This window comes from Capricornis sumatraensis, chromosome 2, assembly GCF_032405125.1.
Source record: "Capricornis sumatraensis isolate serow.1 chromosome 2, serow.2, whole genome shotgun sequence".
Lineage (NCBI taxonomy): Eukaryota > Metazoa > Chordata > Mammalia > Artiodactyla > Bovidae > Capricornis > Capricornis sumatraensis.
This window is the reverse complement of record NC_091070.1, coordinates 186,932,829-186,959,547: the sequence shown is the minus strand read 5'-3', so window position 1 is coordinate 186,959,547 and position 26,719 is coordinate 186,932,829. Positions and strand designations below refer to the sequence as shown.

At 43.1% G+C, this 26,719-nt stretch overlaps 1 protein-coding gene across 8 annotated transcripts in view; it reads left to right on the top strand.

Annotated features, from left to right (window-relative positions):
• FGGY (FGGY carbohydrate kinase domain containing) overlaps positions 1–26,719 on the top strand; it is a 502,857-nt gene that overhangs the window by 402,786 nt on the left and 73,352 nt on the right. For all 8 annotated transcript variants that reach the window (XR_011144409.1, XM_068963998.1, XM_068963999.1 and 5 more), the window contains 2 exons: positions 4,384–4,504; positions 9,812–9,906. Coding sequence is in view for 7 of the 8 variants with exons in the window: in XM_068963998.1 (XP_068820099.1) it covers positions 4,384–4,504; positions 9,812–9,906 (216 nt within the window). In the remaining variant the exon portion in view is untranslated. The remainder of the gene's footprint in view (positions 1–4,383; positions 4,505–9,811; positions 9,907–26,719) is intronic.

Genomic DNA, 26,719 nt, shown 5'->3' with positions numbered 1-26,719 from the left:
CATGTTACCATGCTACCATTGCTCTTGGATCAGTTTGTAAAAGCTACGTGATTGAAATAAGCCTTCAGGCATTCCCAAGAACAGTTTTGATTTGACACATCTTAGAAAACATCATTAATCTGGCCAGGATTGTCTCACGGAGTCCCCTTCCTGGTAAGAACAGTGTAGCAGAAATCCAAGAATGTATAATGCAGGCCAGGGGCGGGGGTAGGCTGGGGCAGGGGAAGCCAACTACATTTTCCCAAACACCACACACTTGGCAGATCACTTTTGTATGTAATAGATCGTACATGTATTAAAAGTTATCATATTTATTCTCTCCATTGTTTTAATAACCTTTATAGCACCACGAAGGAAAGGCAATTGAAGACAGATTTTTCAATAAGGCTATGTTGTACAGTCCATTGAACTGTGAGGAGTTCAGTCTGTTTGCAAAAGTATCTGGGTGTTCTGATCTTTTAGTTCATTTGTGCATTTTAATGTGTATTTTAATGAGCATTCTAATACCAGAGATTTTCCCATGATGTTCAAAAAAATGTGTTCACTGACTATGAATATTGCCCTTACGCCTATTGATTATAAAGTTAGTTAAGCACATTCCTCTGCATAGCAATATCTATGGTTGACATTTTCTAAGAACAGAATGAAATTAAAGAGATATTGTAGTGAAGTTAATTTGAGACTATGCAAAACCCTTCATGAAGTGAAATTCTCCTCTTGACCAAGCTTAATTGAAAGACCTGTCAAACACCCAGTTTACCCATAGCCTGTTCATCTATAGTTTTCTTTGCAGAATAGACCCTTTAAAAGTACTATTTGCATTTGAAGTCTCTCTATTTGCATTTGGTTCTGTACATTCCCAGTGGAACAGCCTAATTTTAATTTAAATTTCTCTGTGAAAACATTTTTTCCAGAAAGGTGAGCACAAAATCATTTTAGCACAAAGCTCTTTGGTGGGACGTTTAAGGAGGGTGGAGTGTTTCACAAAGAGTGGCGTTAAGTCGTCAAAAGGGAAGGCCCTGTTACTAACCAGCAGCCTGAGTGGGAATTTCCTGCTGACAATGCCACACGGAGGATAGACGGCCATCCCAGCCCCTCTGGAGGGAGCGCCTCTTGTTCTGATCGCTTCTTGCCTTTTCCCAGAAAATGTGCTTTGTGTTACTCTCCTCTCAGGCCTGCTAATCACATGAGCTCCCAGGTTTCTGGTTTTAGAAATATCAGAAATATCCATTTTGCACGGCATCTCCATGCATGTTAGGAGGCAGCTTCCCCTTCCCTGAAGCAGACTGCATGGCTTTAAGCAAATTATGGAAATCCTAAATGGGGATAATAATATGCAGCTTTTGATTTTTTTTCATAAAATTAGAAATGATGTTAAAGAGCATAGCAGAGTGCTTAGCCTATAGCTAATAACCAGAATAGCTCTCATTTCTAAATACCTTCCGTGTACTAGACACTCTTCTGTGAGCTTTACATATGCTGTCTACAGCAGCAGCTTTGCAAGGTAGATATTTCTGTATTTCATCAAGTCTAAGACCACATTTTAAATTTTCGTGGCATGTTAACATTTTAGACAGTCCATGGAGTTATCAAATGAAAAATATGATGTTTTATTCCCATTTTTAAAATGAGAATTGAGTCATGGAAAAGTTAGGTGTGAATTTGATTCTAAGAGTAGGTAAAATGCCTGAATGCCTTCCCAGGTTGGTTTTTTCTTTTAATTCAAAAGCCACACTCTTATTTCCTAGGTGCATATTCATGCTGCTAGAGTAGACTAGGGTTACCTGGAATCCACAGACACCAAATGATCCATGCCAGATGTAAGGGCATTTGTAGGGCTCCTAAAATTAATTATAATATTTTTATGTATGACTTTTTTCTGGGGAGGTCAGTAGGCTTTATCATATTCTCAAGAGGGGTCGTGACCGCCCCCAAAAGCGTAAGAAAGAACACCTGGGGGTAATCAGGCATTTTCAATAAGCAGGATCTGGTCTTATAGGGTACAACATGTTTTAATCTTCTCTTTAACACACTACATCTGTGGATGATCTTTGGAGGCCCAAGTTTTACCTAATCCATATTCTTACTAGGCTCGCTAATAGCTCCAACAAACCTGAAGACCTGTGGGCTGGAAATGCTTGGTTCTGCTCCTGAACTGCCCCTGCTATTGCAGGAAGGGGGACCTCTTCCAGGACTCAAAAAGAGGTCTAATACTCAGAAATGAATTGTCCAAGGAGACACACATGCTGTCAAAGCAAGAGACTTTATTGGGAAGGGGCACCCAGGCGGAGAGCAGCAGGTTAGGGAACCCAGGAGAACTGCTCTGCCATGTGGCTCACAGTTTCAGATTTTATGGTGATGGGATTAGTTTCCAGGTTGTCTCCGGCCAGTTATTCTGGCCAACGTCCTTCCTGGTGATACAAGCACTGCTCAATCAAGATGAATGTCAGCAAGAAGGATTCTGGGAAGTAGTAGGACATGTAGTGTCTCCTTTTGACCTTTCCTGAACTCTTCCAGTTGGTGATGGCTTGTTAGTTCCAGGTTCCTTGCTAGGACCTCCTGTCATAAAATAATTCACACAGTTACTGTGGTGCCTGGCCAAGGTGGGTGGTATCAGTCAGTGTGTTTTCCCTAAGACCATCCCTTATCATTTACTCCACCACAATCAGGATTTTCTGCATCCTGATGATTTCCTAAACCCTCTTCCCTTCCTTAGGTGAAGCTCAGATACTGCATGCCCTCAAGCTGAGCTGTTGTCTCCTTCCCTGTGCACTGGAATGCCATCTGACCAGAACCACTGTCTGCCTTCACTGAACCTGTGAAGCCCACACCCCACCTTCTTGGTGTTTGCACCATCTCTTACCTCCCAGATCCTTAACCTCCCTTTCTCCCTTGACCTTCTCCCTCCCCTTGACCTTTTCTTCCATCTGCTTCAGCTATTTCCTGTGTGCACACCTGGGACTTGGTCACTCCCCAAAGTAGCTCTCTCTGAACATTTCAAGGGCTATCATGACACCAAAATACCTTCTCCCTCATTTCTTCCCAGAGCCGCTTTCTCTAACACCACCATGCAGCTGCCTCCTAACATCATATCACAGTTCATCTTTTTGTTATTAATCCTCTCTCAAATAAATGATGATTTGGAGACTTCCAGTTTTTTAACTTTCTAGGGAATTATGGTTTTTAGCTACTCTAATACCCTAGCTAAAACTAATGACTTATGTATTAAGATTCACCTTGATGACCCTATGGTAGTATCTTCTTGTCAAGCATCAGTTTTTACTGAGTTTCATGAGCTGAACGAGGCAAGGATGAAACTAACACATTTTCAAAAGATAGGAAGACACAAGGGCTGAAATAAAAATATGCTGAAGCTTGAGCCAAACAGGGCATGTGGTTTCTGCATCATCTCAGATCACTAAGGACTGACGAGGAATGGGTTCTGGCACTGGAAACTGTCTCATTAGAACCACTACCTGGCTTCAGGTGATAACAAAGGTCCTTTTAGCCCTTTCCCAGCCTGAAGTCTTGTCGCTCACCTTCTTTGTGCAATGAGAGCCCTCTTTCCATGTTTCTGCTGCTGAGTTTGTTGGCGCCATTTCCAAGGAACTAACTTCTTTAGTTCCTCTTTAGGGAAGGAAAACTGACTTAGAGATCTCCAGCAGAGATCTTTTGAAGCCCAGTTTTTCGGAGCAGAGCTGCCAGTCACTCCATTCCCCATAACTCACAGAGCAGAGGTCCCCAGCCTGCCAGGTTGCACAGCAGGAGGTGAGTGGCAGGTGAGCTAGCGAAGCTTCACCTGTATTTACAGTTGCTCCCCATGGCTCATGTTACCAATTGAGCTCTCCTTCCTGTCAGATCAGCCACAGCATTAGATTCTTATAGGATCACGAATCTTGCTGTGAAGTGCACATGTGAGGGATCTAGGTTATGCGCTCCTTCTGAGAATCATCCAGAAACCACCAGCCCCACGCCAGTCCGTGGAAGAATTGTCTTTCACAAAACTAGCCCCTGGTGCCGAAAAGTTTATCGTAGAGGATCTGGGCCATAGTGGATACTCATCAAATATGTGTATTTGAATGAACTGTGTGAACGCTGTCAACTTGTTTGCTCAATGTTGTATGACTGCTGACAGAAGCAAATGGTATAATAATTCAGAAGGTTTTGGAATCAGGCAGACCCAGGTTGGAATTCCCACTCTGCAACTTCACGTAATGGCATTATCATGAGCAATGTAATCTCCTTGAGTCCTGACTTTCTAAGAGAGTATATATATGTCAGCCTCCAAGTGCAGAGTCTGCTGCTGGGTAAACACTCAGTAAATGTTCTATATCATTTCCCCTTGCTACCATGCTGATGCTTTCTTCTGTTTTTCCTTTTAAGTTCGGAACACGCCTCATTATAGAGGCCATGGAGTCAGCGGGGCACTCGATCAGCACCCTTTTCCTGTGTGGTGGCCTCAGCAAGAATCCCCTTTTTGTGCAAATGCACGCAGACATCACTGGTGAGTCTGAGGAGGAGGAGAAGAGGTCATCCTAGACTTGACAGCACATGACTGTGGCCAAGATCTAGACAGGGTAGAAAAAAGGAGGGTATAGGTGGGCTGCCATATTATTTGGAGCATTTCTGTTAAAATGATTTTTTTTTTTAAAGTTAACTGCTGTTGTCATACCAGGGAAAGTGACTTCTATGTGTATCCAACTACTGGATGATGGTAAGAAATAAGAGAAGTTGGCAAGGGCCAGATCTTAATTTTCAAATATTTACTTAACAGTCTTGAGTACCTCTTCTGACACCCCACTTTGGGTAGTATTGAAGATACAGAGATGAAAACATGATTCTTGCCCCCAGAGAGCTCAGGGTCTATGGAAGAAGGCAGACAGCAAACAGACACATCAAATCTAGTGTTGCAAGAGCTTTAAGTGAGAGAAGCACAGGCCGTTATGGAAATACCATGACCTTGCCCTGGTTTGGGTGTGTAACAGTGCAGGGCAAGAGACTGGAGGAAGTGATAAGCAAACTGTCTTGAAGAAAGATTGCAGAGCCTGGCTATGGTGGGAGCTGCGGGTGTCTGGCTGCTGGTCGGAATTTGAGCCCTGATTCAAATTTCAAGATCCTGTGATTCCTTCTCACCTCATCAGAACCAGAGATCATGACACAGATGAAGAGAATCCTGGGTCATGGGCTGATCCCCCTGTGATCTGAGCAGAAAAAGGCCCAGTTTATAACCATTTAATGATGAATCCCCCTTTCCTAAAGTGTCCAAAACCTATGGAAGTGGGCCATTTGGAGGCAGAGAAGAAGACGTAAAAAAGGAGCCCAGATTACCTTATAATTTTCCCTAAGAGAAAAGCCATAACTAGCTTGTTGAAATACAATTCATACTTCAGATCTGATCTGTGAGTGACTTTCCAACATCCAGCCTCCAAAGAGCCACCAAGACTTCCTACCTGGATCTAGGAAGAGAGATAAAATCAACCCTGGCTGACACATCACCCGAGGGAATAGGAAACAACGGCCCGAGAGCAGGGCAGCAGGCCCTGACTCTACACTGTGGCTCCAGCCTTTGGGAAAGTGAGTTCTTTTCCAGGCCTCACACCACTGAGCTGACTCAGAAGAAAGGGGTGCAGTGGCTTCATAGAAAGTTCTACTTTGGAAACTGTTCTGCTTTAGGCTGTCAAATGAAAAGGCTGTTAATTGTTATTTGGATTCCGATTGAAACTGGACCCTTTGTCTCTGACTGTGGACCAGTTACAGTTTTGAACAAAGGGATCTTTTCTTTGGCCTGAAATGCCTCTGCCTGGGGAAGCCTGTGATTGACAAGTGATGGCAAAGTGCATCTGCCTTGAAATGCTTTGGGTTCTGCCAGACTCATTAATGCATCAGATAAAATAGTTCACATTCCAGGCAAAGCTGCCTTCTTCCTCTCCTTCACCCAGCACTCTGTAAAAAGAACACATTTGCATGTGTTTCTGTAAAAGACGGGTACACAAGCTGTGGGTGTATAGGTAGAGTGTTTGATGCCTTTAAAATTGTAATTGCTCTAGTTTTCCTGCAAACAAAGCTATAGAAAGAACGTAGACCTGATACATGAGTCTCAGGAATACACGTGAAAACAATGGAATTTGGCAGATTCATTGGAGATAGTATGGAATAATGGAGGAGAGCACTAGCTCGGTGACTTTAGGCAAATTGCTTTACCACTCAGCCTCATTTCCCCTTTCTGAAAGGTAGAAATAATATTATTTCCCTCATAGAGAGCATGCCGAGGAATAAATACTCATGAGTTTGTGTGCACCAGTCTCTGTGCTTAGCTTAAGATAAGTGTTCAATGAATGTTAGTTCACTTCTTCCCTTCAGGCAGCCCCATGCCGAAAAGAAGGAGGTGCATTTTAGAAAAAAAAGAAGTTAAATATTTTGTAAGCAAATCTTTGCCATTTGGGGAACAGTCTGCTCCTGCCTGTTCCATGCAAGCAGGGAGAGCAGGATTTTGCCAACTTGAGAAATGTCCTCTACGTGAGGAAGAAGAATCTTGTTGTACCCTGGGCATATAGTTAACTGTGGTTTCAAGAAATACTTGGTGTGTACTGAGTAATTATAGGTTTCTCTCACTGACTCGGGACTAAATGTTCCTCCTAAATTTTGTTTTGAAAAATTCTGGCCATTTCAGTAGGGGTTTCCCTCTGCCTGTCTTATTCATTATTCAGTCATTTACTCTTTCATGTATTCATTGTCTGAGTTTGGCACAGGCATGTAAAGAACAATCCTGTCCCGCCAGGAGGGTCATTTCAAACAGAAAAAGTGTTCTTGTGCTCTGACTACTCTCCAGAGAGGATAGGGAGACCCAGAGGACGTTGGTGTCAGTATGAGTCAGACCCAAGCAGAGAACAGATGACACACTCACACTGGATTAACTGGAGAAGAGTCCAGTAAAGGGTCTGTTTACAGAGGCGAGGGCAGGGTTGAGGGAAACCCCAGCCACCAGGCAGTACCATGAGTCTACTCACAGTCTAACTACCCCGAGGCTTCCAGGGGCCGGGGCGGGAGGTAACCGACTTGAGGCCGAGGGGCTGCGTGAAGAGGGGCCGCCTGACTGCAGATGAGCTCAGTCAAGGATGTGATCAGAGGGCAGGGGGCTTACAGACATGGTCCATACAGGTCAGTGTCCCAGGACCCAGATCAGATAAACATGAAGAATTTGGGATTTTCCAGGCAAGAATACTGGAATGGGTTGCCGTGCCCTTCTCCAGGGGATCTTCCAAACCCAGGGATCAAACCCTCATCTCTTATGTCTCCTGCATTGGCAGCTGGGTTCTTTGCCACTAGCGCCACCTGGGAAGCTCAGTTTAGTGCTTTCTCTAAGCCACAAACTCTTTTAAGTGCCTTACTTACAATATCACTTTTTTTTTTTTTTTTTTAAGTAGGGTCAATTCTCTATGAGAATGTTCCGAAACAGTATTAAAAATGCTCAAATAAGCCTGTAAATTCTCACAACAACTCTGTGAGATCAGTGGAATTTCAACCTCATTTTGCAGCTGGGAAAACAGGCACAGAGAGGTTAAATAACTCACCTAAGCTAAGGCACACAGCTAAGACAGGGAGGAAGCCAAAATTCAAACCCTGGCAGCCTGATTCCAGAGTACTTTGGGCTGCAACTGGAGAGCTGACACGGGATCCACCCAGCTCCCTCTGGAGTCCCATTCCCGAGGACAGGGGCCATGAGCAGTTCTTTGCTCAGACCAGTGAGGCTTTAACAGGGAAAGCAAGGCTGGGAGGCAAGCAGCCTGTGGGGTGATGTCATGTGATAAGTCCAAAGCCCGTGGGATGATCAAGATCACATTCCCATCCCCACGATCCCCAGACTCTGCAAAGGCTTGTCCTGCTCTCTCCAGATGTGGCCCACACAGCCCTCCCATGTGGCCTGGCATCTCTCCTGTCTTCTGGACGACTGATGCGCATCTTCCCCATTCTTTCCCCGCTGGGCCGCTTTCCAGCCCAGGTGAAGTGCACCTAGAAGGCCTTCACCCCTCATTGAGATGCATCCTAACACCACCATTCTAAAAGGGGTTGTGTTGAGCCCTGCACGTACCCTTTCCCATTAAAATTCCAGCAAACCCGTTATTATCTCCATTTTACACAGGGGGAAACTGAGGCTAAAAGTGTATAAATGACTTGCTAAAGAACACAGGGCTAGTGGAACCAGGTTGAGCTTTTCCCAGAGACTCCACCCCACCTTATCAGCAAAGTCTCCAGCACTGCCCCTGTGGATGGGGCTGGTATTCCTAAGTACCCTGGGATGTGTGTGAGAATTCTGTCCCCTGTTCTCTTCATCAAGGGTAGCTGGGGAAGGGTTCCCAACCTTGGAGTGAGATGATGAGTTAGGAGATGGTGGGAGGGCAGAGGAGGCTATGTCCAGGAAGTCTTCCCCAGAAAAGACAGGAAGAAAAACAGTCTTTGGATAAACAATGTCTTGAGATTGATTGTCTTGAGATCTTACAGGTCTGGCCACAGAGCTTACCTCTGTGGAGTTTGCTGCCATCTCCTGATTATCAAAAATATTTATATTTCATGTATGTTTTTTTTCATATGCACACATAAAAAATACGAAGAATTCTAAATTATTCCTATTCATCTTAAGTCTGCTTTGAGCTAGGAGTGTTCCTCCCTACCTGGTGGACCCCTACTCATCCTTCGTATTCTTGTTGAATCCTGAGCTCCACTGCTCTGACCCCCTTCCCCATCTCAAAAGTTTATTCGTTCATCATATAAGCACTTACATATGCTCAATACCAGTCTCAATTCTAGGGATTCAGCAGTAGACAAAATAAAGCCTCTGCCCTCATGGAGCTTGTGTTCTAGCAGACAAGAGAGTAACCCAAGAAGTAATAATACAGTGTTGGAGGGCATTGAGGAAGTTAAGGGGGATAAGGGATGTTGTGGGTGAGTTGTCATTTTAGTTCGGATGGCCAGGAAAGCCACAATGGGAAGACATGTTTGCACAGACTTGCAGGAAGGAGTTGCCCCAGGGACATCCTGAAGGAAGTGACCCAGACAGGAGGAACAGCACAGGCAAGGCCTGAAGCTGATTCAGGGAAGAGCAAGGTGACCGGATCCTGTGGCCTGGAGGAGAGGAGGAGCCAGGCAGGGTGGGAGAAGTGGGCCTGTCCTGGAGTGCCTTGTCAGCCTTGGTAAGGGCTTTGGCTTGCTCTCTGAGAGATGTAGGAGGCCCCCTCAAAGGTTCATCACACCCTCCGTCACACTTCCCTTTTCTTAGTGCATCTCAGTTACAGACCCAGCCCCATACGAGGCCTCTATCTCTGTCTCATCCATCTCCCCTTTGAAACCTGAGTAGCAGAGAAGTCGGATTCATCTCTGTCTACCATAGGCTCAGTAGAGCGCTTCAGAAAAGTTTGTAGAAAACTACTCGAAATGGCAGGTAGCAGCTAGCAGAAGCCTAGAAACCCCAGGCAGAAAGGTCTCCTGAGTTGAGGGGGGCGGGGTGTGTGTGTGTGTGTGTGGGGGTGTGTGTGTGTGTGGGGGGTGTGTGTGTGGGTGTGTGTGTGTGTGTGTGTGTGTGTGTGTGTGTGTGTGTGTGTGTGTGTATTGGTTCCCAAGGGACCCTTGTCTACTGTACTGGCAGGCAGAGACAGGGAAATCCTTTAGAACCAAGTAATCCTAAAGAACTGGAAACTGCAGGGGGCAGGGAGGGAGCCCTGCCGCTGCCTTTACATCAGGTGTTTGTGCTGCCGGGGCTGCTGACTGGCTCCCCTGGCCCTGCTCCCTAACCAAGGTGTGGCCTTGTTCTGCGCAGGCATGCCTGTGGTCCTGTCGCAAGAGGTGGAGTCTGTTCTTGTGGGCGCTGCTGTTCTGGGGGCCTGTGCCTCGGGGGATTTCGCTTCTGTACAGGTATGTGAGGACCAAGGGGTGGGCCGTGGCCCCGCCCCTGTCTGGGGCTGTCCTTCCTCTTGACAGCAGCTCATGTCTTGCAAAACACACACAGGATATAATTAAGAAATGATAGGTTCCAGCCAGGGAAAGCACAAACACTTCTAGCCTCAGACATATTTATTGCAGTTTTCATTTGACTTGGGCTTCGTTACTGTCAGTCGTTCTGTTCTTCTGTTGGTTTTCTTTTTTTTTTCCCCTCCTTTAAAATAGCTCTTACATGATTTCATCTAAATTTTCCCATTTTTTTTCTTTTAGCAAGTGAAACAGGTAAGGTAGAAAACTTAAATTTTTCATGTGAATTTCTGATTTTTATTGGCTTCCTTCATCTCCATCCACCCACCACTTTTTAAATACCTCCAAGGCCTCTTTCAACAAGAGACACAAATGAAAACATTAGTAAAAGGGAATTAAAAGAAAAAATAAGGAACAGAGATACAGGAAGAAGGAAACAAGTTTCTGGTGATGATGGAGCACACGATTTGACTCGGAGCTTCCTGGCAGCCAAGACAAAAAAGAACACATGATAAGTTGCATAATTCTTCTTTTCAAAAAGAGGAAGCATATTAGTCTCTGTAGGAGACAAAGCTTTTCCTCCCACCAAATTGCAAAAGACATTTCACATGTGGGTTTTATGGAGAGATTTTGAGTTGTAAAATAATAAGGTTAACAATAGGTTTACAAAAAGGTAGAGAAACAGTATGGAGAAGGCAATGGCACCCCACTCCAGTACTCTTACCTGGAAAATCCCATGGATGGAGGAGCCTGGTGGGCTGTAGTCCATGGGGTCACTAAGAGTCAGACACGACTGAGCGACTTCACTTTCACTTTTTACTTTCATGCACTGGAGAAGGAAATGGCAACACACTCCAGTGTTCTTGCCTGGAGAATCCCAGGGACGGGGGAGCCTGGTGGGCTGCCGTCTATGGGGTCGCACAGAGTCGGACACGACTGAAGCGACTTAGCAGCAGCAGCAGCAGCAGAGAAACAGTATGGATTAGGACTCAGAGCACAAGCTCTGGAGTCAGCCCTTACTTGACTTCCTACAAGTTCTGTGATCTGCTCTCCACTCTGTTTATCTATGATAATAATCAGGAGCACATGAGTTCTTTCTCTGAATCAGGAATGTACATTCAGTCCCACAACAGCTCTATTATCCCCCTTTTATAGTTGATGAGTCTGAGGCAAGAGAAGTTAAATAACTTGGCTTATGTTGAAACAGCTAGTAAATGCCAAAACCAAGAAGTCTGGCTCCGAAGTTGTAACTGAAAGTTGAAGAAGTATTTGTTCAGCTGAGCATGAGAGAGATTAAGTGACTTGCCCACGGTCTCAAGGTTGGGACTAGAAGCCAGGTTTTCCATTAGTAGCTCAGTAATGAGAGCTTTATTTATTGTAACCTTCTTTTGTACCAAGAACTATGCTAGGTGCTTTTCATATAATCTTCCTGGTACCTCTCACAACCCTCATGGGCAACAGAGATCCAGAAAGATTACAGAATTTAAGGGTACATATTGGAAATGGTCACATGGAAGAGTCTCATTCCAACATTTTTGAAAGTGTAATGCCCTGCACCCTGTCCAAGCCTCTCAAGCTGATGCTTATGAAATATCTCTTCCAAAGAATTAAACTCATTCATGAATGCTTGTGGATTTTAACTGGAGTTTTTAAACAAAGATGGGAGAGTTGAATTTTCAACATTTTTCTGGATTTCCTGGTGAGTGTCAGAAACGTCACATAGAGGTATTTATTGTTGAAATGTCAGTGACTTATTTTAATGTGTTGATTGATGAAGATGTTCTCATAACTAGCTGCCTTGCCCTCCCTGGGATGAAGCATAATTGCTAAAACAAAGCAGTAGAGATGCTTACTAAGGTCCTGCATAGGTTAATTCATATTATGAACTGGAAGTTTCTTTTCCCTTAAAATTCAAATATTGACTCCCTAATCCTGCAGCATGATGATATTTAGAGATGTGGCCTCCAGGAGGTAATTTGGATTAGGTGAGGTCATGAGGGTGGGACCTCTATGGTGAGATTAGTGCCCTTCTAAGAAGAGATACCAGACCTTGCTTTCTCTCTGCTATGTGAGGACACAGCTGAAAGGTAGCCATCTGTAAACCAGAACCAACCCTGCTGGCACCTTGATATTGGTGCCTTGAGAAAATAGATTTATGTTGTTTAAACACTGAATCTGGTATTTTGTGATGTCAGCCTGAGCAAATGAAGATACCTCATTTAATCTTGACAGTCTCTAGGTAGGGCTTTTTATTCCTGTGTTATATATGAAGAAAACCAGGCTCAGAGATGTTTTAAGAAAGTTGCCCAAGGCTACAGTTAATAAGGGACAGAAGCAAAATTGAAATCAAGGTCTCTTGATTTCAGTATATATCCTCTGCCGATTTTCATTCTGTTTTTATTTATATTTTTCTTTTTTCTTGAAAAATATTTTTTGGCTTCTTAAACGTTCAAGGGTGAATTTTCTGAAAAGCAATGTCATTGGTCACAAGGAGATTGTCTGCAGCTGAAACAGAGTAGTATGACATGATCTGACTGTTCCGTGTGATTCTTCATACCACGACTTATAGCTCCTCATTGATATTTTAGTCATATTTGGAGTTTCTAACTCTGAGAAGATTCCACTCACATCTTCTCCTAGGTGAAAACTGAGCCTCATCCCACACTGACGTCTTCTTCACTACGTAATATTCTCCCTTAGTCTTCTGAAACAGTACCTAAGATAAGGTAGATTGAATGTTGGAATCAGTGACTTGAGTAGCAACTGCAAGGCTTACCACATTTTAAAGACAAGCTCCCATCCCCTGTTCAACCCACAGAATTGAGTGCCTCTCCTGATCCTTTTTAAGAGGCACTATAATCTAGTAAAGAAAGCCCGTGGGTGCAAGAGACCTGAACCTTGCCTGTCATCACATGCCAGAGAGAGCCCATGTGGTCTTGACTTCTGTGTGTGGTTGTTGTACATCCTCAAACAGTGTCACTTGACCTCTCCAGGTGCTTGTTTCATTTGTTTATTTCCTTTAAATAAAATGTTTAATTAAGAATTGCCACACCTGTGGAACTGCTGAGATAGCGCCTTTGAAAGCTTCAGTGACCTCCATGAAGTTCAGTTCAGTCACGTCCGACTCTTTTGCAACCCCATGGCCTGCTGCATGCCAGGCCTCCCTGTCCATTACCAACTCCCAGAGTTTACACAAACTCATGTCCATTGAGTCAGTGATGCCATCCAACCATCTCATCGTCTGTCATCCCCTTTTTCTCTTGCCTTCAATCTTTCCTAGCATCAAGGTGTTTTCAAATGAGTCAGTTCTTCACATCTGGTGACCAAAGTATTGGAGTTTCAGCTTCAGCATCAGTCTTTCCAATGAATCTTTAGGACTGATTTCCTTTAGGATTGACTGGTTGGCTCTCCTTGCAGTCCAATGGACTCTCAAGAGCCTTCTCCAACACCACAGTTCAAAAGCATCACTTCTTCGATGGTCAAATTTCTTTATAGTCTAACTCTCACTACCATACATGACTACTGGAAAAACCATAGCCTTGACTAGACGGACCTTTGTTGACAAGGTAATGTCTCTGCTTTTTAGTATGCTATCTAGGTTGGTCATAGCTTTTCTTCCAAACATCTTTTAATTTCATGGCTTCAGTTACCATCTGCAGTGATTTGGCAAGCCCCCAAAATAAAGTCTGTCACTGTTTCCATTGTTTTGCTGTTTGCCATGAAGTGATGGGACCAGATGCCATGATCTTGGTTTTCTGAATGTTGAGTTTTAAGCCAACTTTTTCACTCTCCTCTTTCACTTTCATTAAGAGGCTCTTTAGTTCTTTGCTTTCTGCCATAAGCATGGTGTCATCTGCATATCTGGTTATTGATATTTCTCCCAGCAATCTTGATTCCATGAACCTTCATGAAGCCCAGGTATAATTATCAACATTGTTATAATGATTATGTTTGGAAATGTAAATGCATGTACACCTGGATTCATTCATCTCTCTCTAAAGAAGACATGCAAACCTCTGTGCCCCAGGTCTGGGGACCAGATCAGGACTCTGGCAGGCTGAGGTAAAACAGAATAACTTCCTCCCTGTGATTCATATTCTTCAACCTGAACTTCAGACTTCAAACCTGAACTTCATAGATCCTAACTTGATCTTCAGGATGCCTGCTACCCCTTCCTTTAAGAAGGCTGGGCAAAGCTTGCCAGCAACTCAGTGATTCCCGTGGGCCATGTGTTTTGTCTTCTCATAGGCTACACATATGGTAGTTGGATAAAGAATTTCACTTCTTATCTAGATGGGCTGACTTTGGTATACTCTGCCAGTGGCATCTCCTTCAGATGAAGGAAAGGATAAGAAGACTCCAAAAGACCTAGGCTATGTGCCTGGGGAGACAGGATTTCCCAAATTCTTAGGCCCATGAATGGATGACATCAGCCGGGAATAGAGTGCTATGCCTTCCTTTGCCAGTACAAACAGATCAGAAGAACTTAGAGTTGTAAATTTTACTTATAGCTGTTGCACACTTCTATATATTTCAATTCTGGGGAAAGTGTATCAGCTGGAGGGAAAGGGACAGTGGATGGAATTTTCTGATGGGTTATTAATGAGAGAGATTACTCAAGTTACAAGGTCCATTGCTATACAAATTTTGCAGCCCACTGACAGTTCCTGCTTCCACCCTTTGTTTATTTATCCATTCATATTCTCATCCTCAGAGTCTCCGTTTCTTCCCCTGTCCTTTTCTGTGCTCCCTTTAGATAGCTAAAGTCTTCCTCAGTTCAGTTCAGTCACTCAGTTGTGTCCAACTCTTTACAACCCTGTGGACTGCAGCACGCCAGGCCTCCCTGTCCATCACCAACTCCTGGAGCTTGTTCAAACTCATGTCCATCGAGTCAATGATGCCATCCAACCATCTCATCCTCTGTGGTCCCCTTCTCCTCCTGGCTTCAGTCTTTGCCAGCATCAGGGTCTTTTCCAATGAGTCAGTTCTTCGCATCAGGTGGCCAAAGTATTGGAGCTTCAGCTTCAGCATCAGTCCAACCAATGAACATTCAGGGTTGATTTCCTTTAAGGTTGGCTGGTTTGATTTCATTATAGTCCAAGGGACTCTCAAGAGTCTTCTCCAGCACCACAGTTCGGAAGCATCAACTCTTCAGCAGTCTTCCTACTCTTCCCTTTTCAAATTAGGGTCTCACAAAGGGTATTGATACAGTCATCCAGCCACATTAAACAATAGAATAATATCTTAAAGCAGGGGTCCCCAACCCCCAGCCTACAAACCCCCAGCCTTCCTCCCTCCTTATAGTCATAAAAACATGGAATCCAGGCAGTCTTGGCATCTATGATCTTTCTGTCTGACCTCTCCCGCATCCCTAGAAGGTCACCCACTGCTCCTCTGTCCATCAGTGCACTTCAAAGTGATCCTCTCTAATTCTGAATGTCCTGGAATGCAAAGAATCATAATTAGAAGTTGGGAGCATCCCATAACAATTCTGTAAGCTCCTAGGTCCTGAAAAAGTAACAAACTGGAAAAAATAACTTTATAAGCTATCAGCATGCTTCCATTTTCTCAGCACAGACAAGAGAGAGGCTCTGAGAAACGCAAAGGACACATAAAACAAGAAACCGGGTTCACAATGCCATGAGAGAAAAACTCAGTCCAGTGGCAAAGAGGCAGAAATACAAAATGGCTTTCCACTTTCTGCTTCCTTCAGGCCTTCTGCAGAAGTCATTAGCTTCCTGTAATTTCTTATCTTATAAGGCAGCTTCCCCCCCCCCCAAGACTATTTATATAAAATAAGCTTTAATTCTCACAGTGCTAAATATCTTGACACCTGCCCTCCCCACCTCGGGGGAAGAGGGAAAGCAGTAGAGAGAAGCCTCTAAAGTAAAAATCAGCAAAATGAGACGGTGACAGGAGATCAGAATGAATTCAGCCATCTTTCAGGGTAAGGAAAACAAGCCCTTGGAATCAACCAATTAATCAAAACCTCTTTTCCTCCTATGGTGTGAGGGCTGCTGCCTCTGTAAACCATTGACTCCATGCGTTCCCACCATCAGCTTTCCTTGTCACGTTCCAGACAGACTTCTGTGTCTCGCAGACCAATATGTGTAAGTGGCCAGTGGAGAGCAGTGATTACTCACCCTTTCTGTAATGTGTGCCCACAGGATAAACTATCCACGCTGACCGCAGTGGTCTCCCCTCAAGGTCAGTCCTTGCAAACACCCTCACTTCTTAGCCAAGGCCTCTCCTTCTTTCTGTTCTTTTTTGCAAGGTTTTACTTCATTTGCAGCCAGTTTATATTCATCACCTATTATGTGCTTCAAAGCCTGTGGTTTTGTATGTGACACAATACGTCTCCAGTCTGTTTTATTTTGTGAGAGTCAACTTTCTGTGCTTTTTAGTTCTGTTTGGCTTTCTGTCACCATAAATACCAGTTTTACATTTTGCAAAGTAAAGTTGATTATCATGATCTTGCTTTCTGGAGGTTTGGAAGAACTGATATATTGATATAATGGATGTTCAGAAATATGAAACCATCCCATTTCTTGGTACATTCAGTCTTAATTTGCTGAGTTTTTTCCTTTTTCTGGAATACAAGTAATAATTCGTGTTCATTGGGAAAAATAAGAAAATTCAGTTAAGCTGAAAGAAAAGTATGAAAACACTGATATTGCTGTCCTAAAACTATCACTATATTATATTCTGGTTTCTATCCTTTTAATCCTTTGGTCCATATTTTTAAATTACTTTATACTTTTCTTGATTGCAGAAATGTATTCATACAATGCATATTGTTTTATAACCTTTCCCCCACCCCAAAATACACAATAAACATCTTTATTTATCATTTTTGTAGGCTGTATAATTTTCTGCCCCATAGAAAATGCCATCACTTTTTTTTTCCAGTCCTCTAGTTTTGAATATTTAGGTTGTCTCTGCTGCAATTCATGGGGTCGCAGAGTTGGACACGACTGAGCAACTGAACTGAACTGAACTGAACTGTTGTTTTAAGGAACGTTGCAACTAATAACATCTCTGTAGCTAAAATTTGCCCACACCCTAAATTATTTCCAGAAACTAAATTATGGAAGTATAGTTGTTTGGTCAAAGAGTTTGCCCAAGCTTTAGGATTTTGATACATATTAGCACTTTATACTCCCACCAATAGTGGGTGAAATTTCAGGGCTCACATTTCTTGTGTGTAAGGAGTCTTTTGCTGTGAATTTTAGTTTCATTTGGTTTTCATTCCCAGGCCTCTTAAAATCCTGTTCATTTCACATATGGTCCTGATACTGTCAGCTTTCTTTAGTAGCCTTTTGCCCTTTGCTGTATAAGCATATGCTTCAAGAGCTATGAGATTCTGGTTTCTTATTAAGTAGATTCAGGTCTCTGATTGGATTTTCGATGTCCTATTCCATATGGGAGTGACGCAGAAAATCAACAGAAAATCCTGGAATGGTAATTAATTTAAAGAAGGATTAAATTAAGAATGTGACATTACCCTTAACATTCTCTATACTTATTACCATACCTGGTTAACAGTACGTTCTTATATGTTTTGAAAATTGCTCCTACTCAAAAAAAACAAAAAACAACCAACAACAAATTCAGGTCCTGATTAATTACATTTCTCTTACTCTAATCCAGTTTGGAAAATGGCATCATGGGTATAAAAGTCAAAAATTAGGGACTTCCCCAGTGGTTAAGATTCTGTGCTTCCACTTCAGGGGGACATGGGTTCGATCCCTGGTTGGGAAACTAAGATCCCCTACTGAGTAAAAAAATAGATAACTAATGAAGACTTACTGTATAGCACAGGGACCTCTACTCAATGCTCTGTGGTGACCTAAATGGGAAGGAAATCTAAAATAGCATATATGTATACATATAACTGATTCAATTTGCTGTACGGCAGAAACTTTAACACAACATTGTAAAGTAACTATCAGTTCAGTTCAGTTCAGTCGCTCAGTCGTGTCCGACTCTTTGCGACCCCATGAATCGCAGCATGCCAGGCCTCCCTGTCCATCCCCAACTCCCGGAGTTCATTCAAACTCACGTCCATTGAGTCAGTGATGCCATCCAGCCATCTCATCCTCTGTCGTCCCCTTCTCCTCCTGCCCCCAATCCCTTCCAGCATCAGGGTGTTTTCCAATGAGTAAACTCTTCACATGAGGTGGCCAAAGTACTGGAGTTTCATTGAGGCATGGAGAGGTCATATAACCTTGTTCTTTTCGTTCCATCAAACCATGCTTTTCATATCTGTTGCCTGGAAAAAGCAGAGATCACAATGTGGCAGCTGAGCCGCCCTTCTAGGGTGGAAGGGATAATAGAATATATCAGCACCCATGTTTATCATTGCTACTTTGTTGATTATGACTTGTAGAAATAAAAAGAAGAAACATACCCTCTTTGGTTTGGAAGTTTTCTACTTCTTTTGTTTGGAGAAGGCTTCATACCATGTTCCCAGTAGTGTTTTATGTTTTTGTATTTAATCATAACCTGTCCATTTACTTTTTATAGAGTTAGATATAAAAAAAGCACTTAACTAATTAAGAACTTTAGTTAAAAGACAGTTTTTATAGTATTGTTATTAACACAGAGGTTTAGGCTAACAAACATTTTTTTCAAATATCTCCTTCCTCCTGCAGTTTTTACTCAGGAACTTAAGAATTGTGCCCTTATAAAAGCAAGCAATAGCCAAATATCTACTGAGTCCTTTAGTTTCTGAGGAGGATTTCAGGACTGTAATTCTTAAATAAAGTTTACCTACTTCTCTTTGACTTAATTTTGTTCAAGACAACATTTTATACTGGTACAAATCTGAAAAAATATGTTAGATTATTTTGTAGAAATGAATATCTATACATACTTAATTCCTCATTCTAATTATCATTTATGCTTTTACTTTTTATGGTGAATTTCCTTGTTGGGATAAATTAGAAATGAATAAGTTGGGTTTTTTTCTCTTTAGGATGTAAAGTTGGGTTTAGAAGATCTGTGCAATATAAACTTAATATTCAACACAGTAAATTAAGCTATGCTGCTGCTAAGTCGCTTCAGTCGTGTCTGACTCTGTGCGACCCCACAGATGGCAGCCCATCAGGCTCCCCCATCCCTGGGATTCTCCAGGTGAGAACACTGGAGTGGGTTGCCATTTCCTCCTCCAATGCATGAAAGTGAAAAGTGAAAGTGAAGTCGCTCAGTCATGTCCAACCCTCAGCGACCCCATGGACCTCAGCCCACCAGGCTCCTCCATCCATGGAATTTTCCAGGCAAGAGTACTGGAGTGGGTTGCCATTGCCTTCTCCAAATTAAGCTATAGAAGCAAGCAAATAAGACATGAGGAAAGGTAAGACCTTTAGTTAAATCAGGAATTGTCTGTAGTTGGGGAAATTTCTTAAAAATGCCTATTCATGCACACACATAAATGCACACATAGATACCACTGGACAAAGATTGATTCAGAGCCATGGAATATTTAGAGGTCTTTCTGAAATCTATGAAAGACTTCTGATTTCATCATTGAGGCAAATGATCAAGATGTATGTGAGAGAAAAATATCATTATTACAGTTACTTATTGGAAATATTTGATACTTTGCAGTGAGCCATAAAGTACTATGGGTACAGAAACTTGGATGTCATCTCTCTAATCATATACATATCAAAGAAAGTTGAACACCTAACAATTTAATATCATGTTAAAAGTTATTCATAAGGAAATTTCCTATACTAGTATCATCATAAATTTTACAAATGAAGAAACAGGGTAGAAGGTTTAAATGACTTGCCAAAGTCAAAGGCTAGAAATGGTGGGAGCCAGAAGCCAAGGCCTAGGCTAGAATTCCAAAGCTGAAGATTGTTCAGCTTAGTCATACTTGGAAGTAGACTCCTGTGGGGCTGAGTGTGATTACCATTGTTTTTTTTTTTTAATTTTTTAAAATGTATTTTATTGAAGTATAGCAGATTTACAGTATTGTGTTATTTTCTGCTGTGCAACAAAATGATTCAGTTATACTTATACCCTCTTTTTCATATTCTTTTCCATTATGGTTTATCACAGGATATTGAATATCATTTCCTCGGCTATCCAGGACCTTGTTGTTTATCCATCCTGTTTATTTTGCATCCTGTGTAGTTTGCATCTGCTAATCCCAAACTCCCAATCCATCCCTGCCTCACTCCCCCTCCCCCTTGGCAACCACAAATATGTTCTCTGTATCTGTGAATCTGCTTCCCTAGACAACTAGAATTTGAATATACATTAAAATGTCACTGTGTTAGTCAAAGTCTTCACAGAAGATACCCTCAAATGGATAGTTGTAGGGAGTTTAGTAGAGGGACTGTTTACAGACTGTAGACTGGCTCTGGAGAAATCACAAGGGACGATGTAGTACACTGGAACCTATAAGAGCTGGACCTTAGGAGCTGAAGTGGGGACACAGTTCCTAGAACATCTGAATCCCAGAAGAGAGGACTATATGGAGGCTACCAAGTCAGATGTCTTGCCAATGACCTTGGAAGTGAAGAGCTGGATTATTGACCCCTTTCTCTTCCCTCTCACTGATTGACTGTCAGGCTTCCATTGGGTGGAGTCAAAGTCAGAGGTCAAGGAAGCTCATTGATATGGTCCATACACATGAGCCTGGCTCAGCCCAGAGGAGGGTGGGAGAGAGTGTTCAGGAGCATGTACCGCCATCCAGACTGGGCTGGGCAGGTCTGTCTGCAGACCAGAGGCCAATCTGTGAATGGTTTGTTACAGATTTGCAATGAGATAAAGCACTTGCATCAGAATGTAACTCAATTATGACATTTTGTTCACAGCACAGTGTTCTCAATGAAAGAATCAGTGTGTTTGTTTACTTTCTGCTGCAACTCTTTTTGTCATTATGTCATGGACAGCCCCTTTAAGTAGCACTGATCAGATCTGCCAGCTCTGCAGATGACAGAGAGAACCTCCTTATATCTGCCTTTATTTTCCTCCCGTGCTGCTGCTTAGTCACTTCAGTCGTGTCCAACTCTGTGCGACCCCATAGATGGCAGCCTACCAGGCTCCCCCGTCCCTGGGATTCTCCAGGCAAGAACACTGGAGTGGGTTGCCATGTCCTTCTCCAATGCATGAAAGTGAAAAGTGAAAGTGAAGTCGTGTCCCACCCTCAGCGACCCCATGGACTGCAGCCTACCAGGCTCCTCCGTCCATGGGATTTTCCAGGCAGGAGTACTGGAGTGGGGTGCCATTGCCTTCTCCCTTTCCTCCCTTACCTTCCACTAAAGATAGGAAAACTGTCTGTGCTTCTTCTGAGATGGGCAGTGTGCTAAGGTACTGGGGATGACATTTATTTCTTGAAAGTAGGTGATTCACCTCACTGTTACAGATAGGAAACTGAGGCTCAGAAAGTTTAAATACATCATCCAACAAGTAAGCAGAGGTGGTGATCAAATCCAGAGCTGACTCCAGAACCTATGCTCTTCCTATGGGCTGCCCTAGGGCCATGCTTAAAATTATCTGACATTAATACTTAGGAAACAACGCAGAATTCTGGTGGGATTGCCTTGTTTGGAGGCCCAGAGCCGTGTTCTGGTGTCAGTAACAACCAAGTCATGGTTTCTGGGAATAGACACACCCCAACTCCCAAAAAATAGAACCATTTATGGATCCCATGTCACTCAGCTTTATAATGCCTTTCCCAGCCCAGCCAGCCAGATCAGAAGGTGAAGTCAGTTTGTTTCTAAGGACCTCTTGTCTGTTTCTATCTCTTTTTCAATCTGGGAGGTTGGAAAGAAGATGAGGAGAAAGAATTCATGAGAGGGATACATTTTCTTAGAAATGTTATTAATTGGCTGGGCAAAACAAGAGAAAGAAATAAAATAGCTGCTCCTTACTAAGTAAAGGCATCTCATTCCCTTATCTCATTAAAAATTAAAAGCACTCTTGGTTTAAGTAGGGCAAATTAGTAATTAAGTGCTATATAATCAACTTGTGTAAACATAATATTGAAGGGAAGGCCAAATTAATCACTCTGCTGGCTTGTTTTTGTCCCCATTAATGCACCTTTTACTTGGGTCCTTCCTGTGATGTCAGGATGCATTTTCTGCTCTCCCTCCACTGCTGGAGATAGGGTGGGCTGCGATAGCTGGGCTGACAGGTAACAGTGGGCTGGATCTGGAAGAGGCCTGTGTCTGGGCCTGATTCAACTAGGTACTGAGGCTCCCTGCTTTGTTGTTTGACCCAGAGCTCATCAGAGAAAGGCTGCCAGGTGTCAGGGACAGTCCTAGATGGTCGCAGGACAAAGAAGAATTAAACACATCTCAGGACCCATGGGGTTCCAACCTCGGAGGGAGAAGATAGACACAGGCAGATAGATACAGTTATGAAAAAGTCAGCACGAAGTGTAATGGCAAGGGTCAGTGGGCCTTGGCTTGGGCTCCAATCATAACTCTGCCCCTTACCTTGGGTGACTTACTTAATTTCTCTGTGCCTCAGAGCCCTCATCTGTAAGCCTAACCATACTATCTGCATCATGATCTCACAGTTTGTGTTGTAAGAGGCAAATGCATGAGTACCTGTAGGGTAGAACTGGCCTGGTCCAGGTGGCTCAGCGGTAAGGAATCCATCTGCCAAGGCAGGAGATGTGGGTTTGATCCCTGGGTTGGGAAGATCCCCTGGAGAAGGAAATGGCAACCCACTCCAGTATGCTTGCCTGGGAAATCCTATGGTCAGAGGAGCCTGGTGTGCTACCGTCCATGGAGTCACAGAAGAGTCAGTCACTACTTAGCAACTAAACAACAAACAACAAAGTAGAATCCTGTCTATTTAATGTTGGCCATTGCTTAACTACACTTGCTCTACAATGGCTAATGGAACACCACGGAAGGAGTGTCTCCCATTGCCTTAGGGCTGTGAGTGTCCTTCTGAGAAGGGGACATTTGAACCTGGCCATAGAGCATTAGTTACTCCAGAACTGGGACTCTGGAGGGGTGTGTGACACAGGCTGGCTTTTAATCTTTGCATTGGAGTCCCTTCTCTGGAAGCAGAGGAAGGAGCATATGCTTCAGACCTGCACAAATCTTGCCCCATTTCAATTCCACACAATAAATAGTAATAACTGATGGAGTTCAGTTGTGTTATGGCAACTGCCTGCCAAGTCTGGGAAGTGGAAGAGGGCAAATGAGCTACAGCTGTTGTGGGCAAGCTAAGAGGAAATCAAATGGGGCAGTAAAACGTTTAAGTCACCTTATTCCACTCAAGGTGATGGCATCTCCTTGACTTGCTAGCTGGGTGAACCATCCTGACGGGCAAGTTTCTCTCAGCCTCTGTGCCATATTAACTGACCCCACAGAATAACTGCAAATATTCTATGAATGAAAGCACATTTAGCACAATACTCAGCATACACAAAAGTACTGTTATTTCCTGTATTGATTTAATCTTTACCTAAAACCCAGTAAAGTAGGTAGTAACATCATCCCACTTTATAAAGCAGGAAATGGAGGCATCAAGATGCTGATGAGCTCCTAAGGTCACATGGATGGCTGGTACAGGGAAGAGAGTTCCTGTTTAGCTGTCTAACTCTAGGCTTACCCTCTGCATCTCCCTTGCTGCCCAGTGCTTCAGAGAGCACCTAGAGCTCAATTTACATATTATATGCTAGAAGTAGGGAAGATGTCACTTGATTATGTCCAGGCCCCTCACTTGCTAAGGAGGAAGAAATCTTTCCTCCTGCTTGAAGAAACAACAGGATTCCCTTTAACAGATGGGGCAGGCCAAAGAGACTCACCCGAAATGATCATCCCTTGGATGCAATGGATGCAGCTACTTACACTCATCTTGGCAGTTTTGCTTTGGGAAGAAAACAGTTTATTTATCATTCATACTCCTCTTCCAAAAAGGATTTGAGCAAGCTTATAATAAAGGGCTAAGCAGAATAAAACTAAGCAAAATAAAACACAAGTTAGAAGCTATGTAGAAAGAGAATACCCCAACTACTTAGACTAGGGGATCCTCAAATATATATACCTTCAGGTGCCAACTAGTCTGTATAAGCTTGGGACAATACCAGCAAAGGCCAGGATGATTTCTTATGCAGGTTGGAGAATGTATACTCTTGCCTAAGGACATTGACATTCAGGTTGTTTCAACCCTGCTTTGGTGAGTGCCAGACCAAGCAGATTTATGGGGCAGATTTGGCCTGTGGGTCTCTGACCCTGAGATAAGGGGATTACTTGGAGCTTCCCAGCAGCCAGCATAGAACTGGGAAATAGGTCAAGTCAGATAGTGTCCACTGAGTCAAGGAAGTATACACCCATTCTCCAAAAGAGACTGTGTCTTCCCTGCTATCAAATTCTAAAGTTGCCATTTCTTTAAAAACAAACTGAGAATTCCTTCTATGAAACTTTACAGAAGCAGCAGAAGAATTCATCCTATATTAAGTTGTTAAGAGTCCAGAGCAGAACATTGAAACTTGACTTGAACTTAAGAATTGCCCAGGTTTATAACTTTGTGGAGCTGTCGCTTGACCCAAGGGTAAAACTGAGAATACCCAGCATGGTAGATGGATGGCATGTCCCTTAGCCCTTTTCCCTGAATATTCCTTCCCTCAGCCAGCTTCACAAACAAAGCTGTGTCACTGACCTAGGAGTGTCTTAGAAGACCTCAGTACTAAAGCTTTTTACCAGCCTGGCATCAGGGACGTGCTAAAATGAAGCACCCATCAATCGAGAAGGGCAACAGATGTTGAAGCCTATCGGATGTCAGTAAACAGCAAGCCTACAGAGGCCAGTGAACTTGGCATCCTCCTAGCAAAATTACACTGTTGCCTTCAAGAGGGAACGCCATGGACTTTTATAGGCTGCATTAGGTGATATATTTTTTCTTAACCTCTATTTTTTTTTAAAGGGCAGATTTAATGTTCACAGAGTGTTCTAGGCTTTCAGCCCTAGAAGTGTAGGTCTTCAAAATATCCTCCCAGTAATTATGAGACGTTTCATGTTCAGCTTATCTTTTTACTAGTACCCTCCCTTTTACTGTTAGAAGTATGATTCATATTATAAGCAATAAATAGGACCATAGTTAAGAGCACAGACTCAGATGTCACAGAAGTCTGGGCTCCAGTCCTGAGTTCAGATGCTAAAGCTGTACGTTAGGTCAATCCCTTTACCTCTCCTGTCTAAACTGGTGTTCTTACGGTACAAATGAGACTGTTAAGAGCACCTGCCTCAATAAGAGTGCCGTGAAGATTAAATGAGATAATATGTAGAAAGTATTCAGCACAGTTACTGGTATGAATAAACTTTCAGTGAGAATTCTACAAAGTTAGAGAAATATTTATGATACCTGTCCTTATTAGCTGACTGTAAATTACACGTGGTTGTAGCTCTTTAGGTACATTATTAAAACACGGCTGGGCCACTCATTTACCTCCTGTTTACTCTCAGGTAGCTTTTTACTACCTGTGTGTTACATTTCCTGGACTCTCTTGCAACTGGCCATTAAGTAGTATTTAGCACTGTTTTGGGTTTAGTTTTAGTATTTGGTTAATGGGAGATACTGATAGAGATTGGTATACAGGAAACAGGGAGAAGTCAGGTCATTGCTCTCTTTTACTTCAGCAGCAGCAGCTCCATCTCCTTTGTGATTCCAGCTTCCAGTCTTCCCCTCAGGTCCCAGTGCTGAGCACTCAGCCCTTCGTTGGTTTCAGCTCCAGCCTGACATCCCCAGCCCCTATCTCTGGTCACACTCCTGCCTCCCATCACTGGGAGGAGTAGCAGCTCTCTGCCATCCCTGATCTCTGAGTTCCTTCGGCATCATCAGTTTGGCTTCTAAGTTTCTTCTGTCATCAGTGAAAACAATTTCTTGCACTCCTTTCTGTTAAATAACCTAGAGTGGCTTCGCGTCTCCTGACTGCACTCTAATGATACAGTTGCTTTTAAATATTAAAAGGGAAGTCAGCCCTTACGGTGAATCCACTTCCCCTTCTCTCTGCCTGTTGGAATGGGCTAGGCCTGTGGGAGGAGGGGTGGCTGGTTCTCATGAAGAACAGTTCACTTTGACGAAGTAACGCCAACAGACAAGAAATTGACCTTAGCAACTCTAGTGAATACCCAGCTCTGAATAATCGAACTCTGAGTCAGGCATTGAGGACAGTGGCTGTGCACAGCTTACCACTTCCATCAGGAGACACGGCTGGATTACAGGTCAGAACCAGGCGCAGGTCAAGGGAGTGTCTAGTCGAAAAGAATAGAAACTCCTCTTTCTTGAACCAGAACTCTGGACCATTCTAAGTGAGTCATTATATTACATGTGTGATTATTTTCATCACTCAAATGAGGAAATAGAGACTCAGAAAGGACAAGCAATTTGCCCAGCATCCTGTAGCTATTAAGTAATGGTGTTAGTTTAAGTCTGTATGTCTCGGAGCTCATGTTTATTGAGACATACCGTTTACTCAAGGTTTTCCAAACTTTCTTCCTGTTTCAAAGCAAATTATAAGAAAGCTACTTGCAAAACTCATATTTCTCTGGTCTTGTAGACATTCCCTTGCAGAATCAATAGTTAGCCTTTTCTCCCCTAATTCTCACAGTAGATTTATATGTAAATTTTCTTGCCTTCAGTTTTACAAATGAGAAAACAGAAAGCAAAAAGAACTTACCCAAGGTCACACCAGGTGTTAATATTCGAGCTGAAATTTGAATACAGATTTTCCTGTCCCCAAGCAAACACTGTTTCTACTGGTGACGTCAAAGCACCGGATTAT